The sequence below is a fragment of the Lactuca virosa genome, chromosome 7, assembly GCF_052849685.1.
Source record: "Lactuca virosa cultivar CGN04683 chromosome 7, Lactuca_virosa_CGN04683_v6, whole genome shotgun sequence".
Lineage (NCBI taxonomy): Eukaryota > Viridiplantae > Streptophyta > Magnoliopsida > Asterales > Asteraceae > Lactuca > Lactuca virosa.
In genome coordinates, this window is record NC_136432.1 from 183879119 (window position 1) to 183890157 (window position 11039).

The 11039-nt window shown below is 39.8% G+C and overlaps 2 protein-coding genes across 2 annotated transcripts; both read right to left on the reverse strand.

The window, feature by feature from the left end:
* Positions 1–1549: 1549 nt before the first annotated feature.
* Positions 1550–2762, reverse strand: LOC145123613 (heavy metal-associated isoprenylated plant protein 46-like). Its single transcript, XM_079058811.1, has 3 exons — positions 2578–2762; positions 2411–2489; positions 1550–2212 (listed from the first exon to the last, which is right to left on the reverse strand). The coding sequence occupies exons 1-3, from the start codon at positions 2584–2586 to the stop codon at positions 1944–1946; spliced, it is 357 nt and encodes a 118-aa protein (XP_078914937.1). The 5' UTR covers positions 2587–2762; the 3' UTR covers positions 1550–1943.
* An 835-nt stretch (positions 2763–3597) lies between these two features.
* LOC145127372 (uncharacterized) lies at positions 3598–4185 on the reverse strand. Its single transcript, XM_079062586.1, has one exon. The coding sequence runs from the start codon at positions 4183–4185 to the stop codon at positions 3598–3600; it is 588 nt and encodes a 195-aa protein (XP_078918712.1).
* Positions 4186–11039: the final 6854 nt, after the last annotated feature.

The following is an 11039-nucleotide window of genomic DNA, read 5'->3' on the forward strand; positions in this document are numbered from 1 at the left end:
ACATTCTATATATAAAGTAGTGAAAATATACAAAATCATAGTCAAAGATGTCAGAAATCGTATTCAAAATGAACAAAAATTGTAGTCAAACGTACAAACTTTCATTGAGAACGTAACAAATAAAAAACCGCATGTCAAAAAAGTGGAAATCACAGAGGACTTGAGAGGAAACCGTAGATGGCCATGTGCCATATGCGATTTTGTGTTTCAAAAATGGGCAAAATGAATGGTTTTTTTTATAGATAACACAAAATCTCATGTCAAACGACAATTCTACATCTGAGTTGACGAAACTACGGGCATGTTAGCCTCATCAGCGGTTTCGTTGGCTATTTTTCGATAAAAGCTAATTTTGGCTAAATCATTAAGAAATTAAGGGTGCGTTTGGTTGTGGAAAATTTTCCAGTTTTTTAGGAAAATTTTCCAAGAAAAACGGAAAATTTGAAAACGCGTTTGGTTCGTTCAGTTTTCCAAAATTTTCCAAGAAAATGAAAATTTTCATTTTTTCAAATTGTATGTAAATTAGAAAAGTGATTTTTATAGTTTTCCAAAGTTTTCCAAATTTATAAGATAGAAAATGAAAACCCCCCGGTTTCAACCAAACACGTTTTCTAAAATTTTCATTGAAAATTGAAAATGAAACTCAACTTTATTTTCTGAAAACATTTTCTTAGAAAATGAAAACAATTTTCCACAACCAAACGCACCCTAAGCTATTTTGTAAATATTTCTAAATTACATACTTTGTGCAACTTTTTACCATCTCACCAATTTGACGCTTAATAACGTTCTGAAGGAGTCGCTCTTATTTCCACGCCCCTGGAGTAGAGCACCAGCTTAGCATCTTCTTTGCCAAGCCTTTTCCGACAACAAGAAAATAACATTTGCCTGCCGAGGAGAGAGAAATGATTGTTATGTACATCAGCTTCTCCATGCCCACACCAGCATCATATTTCTTGCACACAACAGATGCCACATCACTTTTGCCGGTCCGACCTAAGTTCATTCATATGATGATTCATAATAAAGTAAACGACTAGTTGTGCAAAAGTGTATCATTTGTAATGACAAATTAGAATTCAATGACGACATATGGAACACATTAGTATTCAATGACGACATATGGAAATAATCTACAAGACTATCTTTATTTATTATTTTTTTAAATAAGATGTTTAATCTCTATACTAATAAAAGAATAGTTTTAATCTCTTTTTGTCATGTGTCATTCTAATACAACTTCACATTAATATTATGACATATGTCAATGAGATATATTAGACAAATCACTATCACAATTAACGAGGTTAAAGTTTTAAATAATAGATTTTAATTTTTTTATAGAAATGTTTACTTTTTTGATTATATATTAAATTTGAAGCTATAACTAACTTTAAAATTTTGGTATATCATTTAATTAATAATTTATTTAAAATTATTTATATAAAATAATTGATTAATAATTATGAATTTTTGTTGTCAAAATGAAGTAATTTTGTAACCATTGTTTCTACGGGTTATAAACTAGTAAACTAATGTATATAAAGTATAGTAAAATTTTCCCATATATTACAAAGATAATATGTACATCAAGGGTCTCTTATTTCATGCAATGCAAAACTCCCAAAAAAAAAAAGGTTAAATGAAGCTAGTTATGCAGCAATATAAAACTAATTTCTTTCACTCTTTTTCACTAAGGGTGTGTTCGGCACGGAGCTTTTGGGAGCGTTTGAAAGCTTCTAGCTTCTAGCGTTTGACAAAACGTTCCATTTTGAACATAAAGTCTTGTTTGGCACTACAACTTCTAGCGTTTAGTTCAAACAAAACGTTCCAAATGCAAATGCTACTTCATGTAGCGTTTAACAAAACGCTACAAACTACAAACTACCCGCCACCCGCTACAAGCTACCAGCTAATTTCGCCGAACATGCCCTAAATAACATCTAAATCTCATATGCATATGCATAGTAGGGTATCCCATAGCTGCCGTAGTAGTATTGGTATGGATTAACCGTAAAATTTAGTGGCGCTACCGTGGGATTTGTTTCCTTTGCGGCGGCTGGTTTCTTCTCCTCCACCGGACCAACACTCACTAGCTCGGTGTATCCGACACCTTTCCTTAGCAAGGTCGCCAGTTCAACTGAGTCGACATGTTCCCCAGTCACAGCGATTTGGGTTTTATCTGATCCAACGAAAGATGCTGATTCAACACCTGTTCATCAATTTTCAGATCGTGATTTAGTCAAGTAATTCAATCAATTTCAATTGATGTTAACAATAATCAGGTATAAAACCCACAATTCAAATTGAGGTTAACATTTACGTTATGAAATTGAAATTAAGCCATTTTTCTGGAAAACAAGAATCGAGTGAAAATTGGGAGGAGGAAAATCACAAAACATGATCTTACCAGAGAGACTAACGGCAATTTTCAGAGCCTTACGGATTTTCTTTTCGTTGTTCATTGTCACCTTCACCACAATCTTTTGCTGCAAAACCAATCAATTACACAAATTGAGATTATCTTATTCGAAAAAACAAAACAGAATTGAACTGAATTAGTTAACAAATAAGTACCTTTGCCATGTCTGTGAAGTAGATGCTGATTTGAATGTGCCGAGTGTATCTGCTTTGGATCTAGTAAATTGGAAAAATAAGAGGATTTAAAGAAGACGTGTGAAGATTCAAAGTACTGAGAGGGTATTTATAGATCGTCCAGGAGTTCACAGAGGACGAAGACGACAAGGTCGTCAACGCCGTGGGAAAGGAAGCTTCGCACTATTTTATTTTGCAAATAATTGGATAACTTTTTTGTATCTCTGTCAGCAACTTCTGGGACTGTAAAGGCAATAAAGGCACGTCATTTTCTAGATCATATGCATACGTACTTCTTCTTTTTCGAACTTTTGTTTACATGCCTTTCATTTACATAAAAGTTTCAAATTACCCCTTTTTGTTTTTCTACACCACAATTATTTACATATAATAAACCTAAGTTACAAATTACTACGTGTAACTAGAGGGTGAGATACACAGCTTTTTCTTATATATATATATATATATATATATATATATATATATATATATATATATATATATATATATATATATCTCAATATTATATTATTTTTTATTAGCAAAAATAATTATAAAAATGACAACTAAGTATGTTACGATGAAATTGGATTATTTTTTAACAGACCAATGAGATTTTAAACATAGAATCATCATTACTTGGGTCTCTGATTCATGAATGAGTTGGTCAAATTTATTTCATTTATTTCTTTATTAAACAATTAGATTTGGTCAAACAAACGATTAGATTTGGTCAAACAAACGAGATTTTTCATAGGGGCGGAACACAAACATTACAACTAGGGGCCGAAATCAAAACTTCATAATTAAACTATATAAACATGTTTTATTTGGTTCAAAATTATGACATCAGAAGTGTAAACAAGAAAACTAATAAAGACTATTACATCATTTATGAAAGTCGAACGCTACGATCTTTTGTTTTTTTAAAGTCTTCTACAACTGTCTCTAAACTAATCTTTTCAGCAATTTCCTTTTCGAAGTGAAAAACCAATGAGTCATTCAAAACTCGTCTTCCATCTTATTCCGTAACCTTGTTTTAATGAGGTTCATTGCTGAAAATGATCTCTCTGTTGTAGCAGTAAAAACTGAAAGAGTAAGTACGAGACTAGCTACTCGATAAATAAGATGAAAGTTTGCTACACTTCTAGTATTTATCAACCATTGACACAATTCTGACATAGATGTCAATGGTTTATAATCTGCATGCCGAACGAAATCAATCTCATAATGTTGAAGTTGAATCTTCAAAACTATTTTTTCTTGTTCATTGAAATCTTCAGGGTAAAACTTCTCTACTAATTCAATTATATCACCACTTCGAAAAGGCTCATCAACACTTTTAGGATCTAAAGTCGTTGGAAGTCGAAGCAACTCCGTAGAGCTATCGCTGAATCGATGATTTAGTTCCATTATTTGACAATTAATTGCTTCGTAAAATATATCAACTCGGTAATGATGTTCAAGTGTATGATCACTACGCTCGTTACGAGCTCGAGCCCCTCTACTAAAGTGTGGAGAATACATATCAGGGATATCAATGTTGCGTTCCTGAAAAATGAAATAACAAGATAGAGCAACCCATCCCATCTTTCATATTTCATTTTTTGTAATAACAATTTGGTAGATGCAACTAGCCTCAATGCATTACAAATATCTTGAGATTGTCTTTGTAAAGCTTGGCAAAGTAAATCAGTGATCTCCATTATTTCTTTCTCGAGATGAAGAACAAAAAATGAACTCAAATGTAGTAATAGCCTCATATGTTGAATCTGCATCGCCTTTGATTGAACCGGTGCCATCTTCAATAATTTTAAGTAAAACCTCACAAGTTGGACTAAACTTTTATATTAAGCTAGAAACTGATTTAAGGTGAGAACTCCATCTAGTATCACCAGCTCATTGTAATTTACCAATTTGATTAAAACCTCTACCTGTCTCTAACTCATCAATAAAAATCTTATATGCAATTTCTTCGACTTGTGCAACTCTAAGTTGATCGGCACGCTTTGAGGAAACACCAACAACATTGATAACTAAAGATAATCGAGTAAAAAACTTTTAAAATGCAACAACTCCTTGTCAAGCAGCCATTAATGCTAATTGCAATCGATGAGAAAAACAATGAACATAATACGCATATGGACAATCATTTGAAATCAATGCTTGCAAACCCTTGAAATGACCTCGCATGTTGCTTGCACCACCATACCCTTGGCCACGAATTGACTGAAGATCAAGATTGTTATGTGACAATACAAAATAAATTGCATTTTTAAGTGTTTGTGCTGTAGTGTCGGGTACATGAACAAGCCCAAAGAAACGCTCCATAACAAAGCCTTCTTTATTTACAAATCTCAAAAAAATTGACATTTGCTCTTTATTAGACTGATCACCAGTGGCGTAGCCACATTAGTACAAGAGTGGGCCTTGGCCCACCCACATAATATATATATATATATATATATATATATATATATATATATATATATATATATATATATATATATATATTTATTAACTACAAAAGACTAGGGACGTGAATTGCCATATAGCATGCCCATTAAAAATTTCAAATTTTATAAGAAGAGAATACCGTTTGCTGCATATATTGTTACATCTTTTATCATTTGAAGTATTTTTCTATCATTCATATTTTGTAAATTATTTTCATACCATAAAACAAAATCTTGGCTCCGCTACTGCTGATCACGTGCTTCGTCAACAACTAAACAAAATTTTCCACCATCAATCTACGCACAAATCATCCTCCTCACCCTAATTGATATAAGGTGTAGAACCTCTTTTTGAATTGAAGGTGATATATATATATATATATATATATATATATATATATATATATATATATATATATATATATATATATATATATATATATATATATGATGCATATTTAGGAGCTGGTCCGAAACAATTCTTCCATCTCCGTGTTATAATCGCCAATTGTCTTCAACATTTGACGAAAATTTCCTTTGTTTATGGAATCTGGTCCTTCATCGTGGTCCTTATATGCAACTCCTTGAAAGGCACACCAATGTACTGCATAAATAGTGGCTTTTAGTCTCTGTCTATTATTTGTATGCTCTTCTTCTGTAAATGTCTCAAACACATTTCGTATGTCTTGCGCCTCGTTTAACAAATCATCACATGATTTCTAACGACCCAAAATTTACAAAGGAAATTTTTTTTTCATTTTTAATTAGTCAACCATTTTCTTAAAACATAAAGATTCCAATAATCATTTTCAAAACCATCAACATTACAACATTATTATTTTCAAACATCAGAGTGTCCCCCAAACCAGATCGGAAAAGAGAGATAGAGTGCACGCCGCATCATCACGCCTTGCCTTTACCCTTGGACTCAGAAGTACCTGAAAACAAATCCACAAACGGTAAGCTGAAAGCTTAGTGAGTCCCCCAGAGCATACCCCACACAAACCACATAACATATTAGCTATAAAGCTACCTCTACACATATCACATGTCAATTAGCCATGAAGCTATCCCTACCGTTAGCCACAACGGCTATCTCTACCATCAACCATAAAGGCTATCTCTACCATTGGCCATAAGGTCGTCTCTACCTGTAGCCATACGGCTATCTCTACCGTTAGCCACGAAGGCTATCTCTACCACATATCATGCACAAATACATATCACACCTCTACATAACAAGTACACCAACTATCGCAAAATGGGCCGGCCTTGGTGCCTTAGACCCATTGGTATGGTGAGAAGACTCACCTCTCAAAGGCTGAACTGGCAAACTGTAATCAGATATATCCCACACTGCTCCTCCCAAACCGCCTATAATCAATGAGTAAGTAACTCATCATAATCCCACAAACACCCCCATGGTCAACCCTGGTCAAAGTCACAGTCTATAGTCAAGGTTCACAGTCCATGTTGACCTTGACTCGTCGGGTAAAATAATTCACTCGTCGGGTTCCTTGCTTAACTCGCCGACTCGCCGAGTCACCCGAGGGACTCGTCGAGTTCCTTGATGTGTACGGCCGTACACCTGTCACCGCAAACCCTTGGCCGAACACCCTTGGCCGTACACTCTTGGCCGTACACTCTTTGCCGTAAACGAGAAAACCCTCTCGACTCGCCGAGTCACTTGCACGACTCGTCGAGTTCCCCAAAGTTCATCGTGATTACGGTCCTTTCCAGTGGGACTTAAGGTCCCAAACTTTAGATCCATCATCTCCTACTGCAGATATCACGTAAAGTTGCAAACTTTACATGCATACATAGCCTCACACGGCCATAACACCCAAAACCAACCATCAAACAATGTTCTTATGCATGGAGAGGGAATGAGCTCAATAAAAGATGCAAATTTATGATATTTGGGGCCTAAGAAGGTCCAAATCTAGAACCATATCCTTGTGATAGGTCCATATCTAAGTTTGCTTCCACTTCCTCAAAGTTGATCACAACTCTCAAATAGAATTTATGCTTAAGATAACAGATTCATACCTCAAATCAATGCCCAAGACGAACTAGATGCTAGATCTAGTGTTTTCCCCTTGATACTTCTTCTTCAAGCTTGGAATCCTCCCCAAAATTCCAAGGATAAGCTCCCAATTGATCTTGATTCATTCACAAGAGGGTGTGCGGCCGTAAACGTCTTTCTATGATGCTAAGGGAGGCTACTGGGGCGTATAATAACGTTTATATAGGGGGCAAACCCAAAATTTAGGGTTTTCTTTAAACAGCTCGGACTCGCCGAGTCGGACGTCGACTCGCTGAGTCGGTCCCGTTCCACATTCATGATCTCACGACCTTACTCGACGAGTTGACCTCCCAACTCGCCGAGTCCATGCATAAATCCTTCCCAACTTAAACCAGGTGTTACAAGTCTCCCCCACTTGAACTAGACTTCGTCCTCGAAGTCTGCCGACCCAAACAATTCTGGGTAATGGTCTCGCATCTCCTCTTCCGGCTCCCAAGTCCATTCGGAGCCCTTCCGATGTTGCCATTGCACTTTTACCAGCCTTACTTCCTTATTCCGAAGAGCTTTCGTCTTCCTATCTAAGATGGCAACGTGCTTCTTGATGTAGTTCAATCTCTCATCCACCTGGATATCCCCTAATGAGACAACCGCAGCCTCGTCCGTGACACACTTCCGAAGTTGCGACACATGGAACGTGTTGTGAATCTGGCTAAGCTCCTCTGGCAGATCCAAGCGATATGCTACTTTGCCCACCCGGGTCGTGATCCTGAACGGGCCTATATACCGAGGCCCCAGCTTGCCCCTCTTTCGAAACCTGATGATCCCTTTCCAGAGCGACACCTTCAGCAACACGAAACCCCCCACCTGAAACTCAAGATATGATCGCAGTCGGTCGGCATAGCTTTTCTGACGGCTCTGCACGACCCGCAACCGGTCGCGCACCTGCTGAATCAACCCAGTAGTCTTGAGCACTACTTCAGTGCTTCCCATGACCCGGTGTCCAACCTCGTCCCAACAAACCGTGGTCCTACACCTCCATCCATATAACATCTCAAATGGTGCTCGATCGATACTGGCATGATAACTGTGATTGTACGAAACTCTGCTAGTGGGGGATATGTATCCCAACTCCCTCCAAAATCCAACACGCAGGCCCGCAACATATCCTCCAGTGTCTGGATCGTTCTCTCACTCTGACCGTCGGTCTGGGGGTGGTACGCCGTGCTAAAATGTAGCTGAGTGCCCAACTCCTCGTGGAATTTCTTCCAGAATCTGGATGTGAACTGAACATCACGATCCAAGACTACCGACACAGGAACCTCATATCTAGCCACTACCTCATGCACGTAAATATCCGCCAACTTCTCTGCGGATATACTTTCTGATATCAGAATGAAATGGGCACTCTTCGACAATCTATCCACAATCACCCATATGGCATCCACACCCCTCGCTGTCCTTGGCAACTTTGTAATGAAGTCCATCGTGATCTCCTCCCACTTCCACATGGGAATGGGTAGCGGTTGGACCTTACCATGAGGCCGCTGATGCTCGGCCTTGACCTTCCTGCAGGTCAAGAACCGCTCTACAAACCACGCAATTTCCCGCTTCATGCATGGCCACCAATAACTCAGCCTCAAGTCCCTATACATTTTTGTAGCTCCGGGGTGTATAGAGAACCTGGACTTATGCGTTTCCTCCAATATCTTTTGTCTCATTCCCCCAGTTGTCGGTACCCACACCCGACCACATTGCGTCAGTAGGCCTCGACTATCCTTAACAAACAAGGAATACTGCCCTCGGATCCTTTCTACCTTCCAATTTTCTTTCTTTACCCCCTCAACTTGAGCCTTTCTGATCATTTCCAACAATAGAGAGATCACTGCCATCCTCAAACACACACTCCGAAACGGGGAACCTGTCGTCTTACGGCTCAAAGCGTCGGCCACTACGTTGGCCTTCCCTGGGTGGTATAGAATCTCACAATCATAGTCCTTTAGCACGTCCAACCACCTCCTTTGTCGCATGTTGAGGTTCTGTTGGTCCATCAAATACTTCAGACTCTTGTGGTCGGTGTAAATGGTACACCGCACTCCATACAAGTAATGCCTCCAAATCTTGAGGGCAAACACCACTACCCCCAGTTCCAGATCGTGAGTAGGGTAATTTGCCTCATGAGGCTTCAGTTGTCGCGAGGCATATGCTATCACGTGCCCTCTTTGTATCAGTACCGCACCTAACCCTGGAATTGATGCGTCACATTACACTACCAGATCATCTAATCCCTCTGGTAAAACAAGGATCGGAGCCTCGCACAATTTCCGCCTCAAGGTCTCGAAGGCCAACTGCTGATCTGTACCCCACCAAAACGTCACATTCTTCTTGGTTAGTCGTGTCAACGGCACAACAATCTTCGAGAAGTCCTGAATAAATCTCTGATAGTAACCCAATAAACCCAAGAAGCTACGAATCTCCGACGCATTCTTCGGTACTTCCCACCGCATCACAGCCTCAACCTTGGCTGGATCTACCGAAATAACCTCCTGATTGATGATATGCCCCAAGAATTGTACCTCTCGCAGCCAGAAATCACACTTGGAGAACTTGGCATACAACTTTTCCGCCCTTAGGGTCTCCAGCACCTCCTTTAAGTGTTGTTCGTTCTGCTCTCTGGTCTTAGAATAGACCAAGATATCATCAATGAAAACGATCACCGACCGATCCAGCATCGGTCTACACACCCTATTCATAAGGTCCATCAATGTTGCTGGGGCATTGGTGAGCCCAAACGACATCACTACAAACTCATAATGCCCATACCGAATCCTGAAAGCCGTCTTCGGTATATCCTCATCCCGAATCCTCATCTGATGGTATCCCGACTGAAGATCAATCTTGGAAAACCAAGACGCACCATGCAGCTGATCGAACAAATCATCGATCCTTGGCAACGGATATCGGTTCTTCACCGTTAGTTTGTTTAGCTCTCTATAATCGATACACATCCTGTGGGAGCCATCCTTCTTCTTCACGAAAAGGATTGGTGCTCCCCACGGGGAACTACTCGGACGAATGAACCCCCGGTTTAACAGCTCCTGAAGTTGTGTAGATAACTCTTGCATTTCAGGTGGTGCCAACCGATATGGTGCCTTTGCTATCGGAGCGGCACCCGGCACCAATTCTATATGAAATTCCACCTGCCTCTCCGGAGGCACGCCTGGTAACTCCTCGGGGAAAATGTCCCGAAAGTCCTGAACAACGGGCACACTGCCTACATCCTTCGTGATCTCTACCTTTGTATCCGAGATATATGCCAGAAATCCCGTACAACCCTGCTGCAGGAACCTCCTAGCCCTTGCAGCCGAACAGAGGGTCGGTCCCTGCGATGCCCTATCACCATGTATCACCAGTTCTCCCCCACTTGGGGCTCGAACCCTCACCAACTGATGCTCTCAGTCAATCATGGCCCCGTTGACCCCCAACCAATCCATTCTGATAATTACTTTCAGTCCTCGCAACGGTATCAGAACTAGGTCGACTCGAAATCTCTCACCAAGTACATTCAAGACACAATCCCGATACACCCTCGTAGCACTAACGGTGCGGTCATCCGCAATCTCCACCTCGAGCGGGGAATCCAAAGTTCCCGACGCTTCCCGGAACTTCTTGCTAAGCGCAAGAGATACGAACGATCGGGTTGCACCCAAATCAAACAAGACATGAGCAGACATACCATTGACCAAAAAGGTCCATATACAAGCATATAATACACATAAGCAAAACAGATACATAGAGCATGGAAGAATAATCATGTACCAGCCACAACGTCTGGCGTTGCGTGTGCCTCTTCAGTAGTCAGCTAAAATGCACGGCTCTTCACTGCTGGAGCTTACGCCTTAGCAGGGCATCCATCGGTAATCCTCATTGTGGCGGGCGCAGGCGCCGCCACCGCTCCTCCTCCT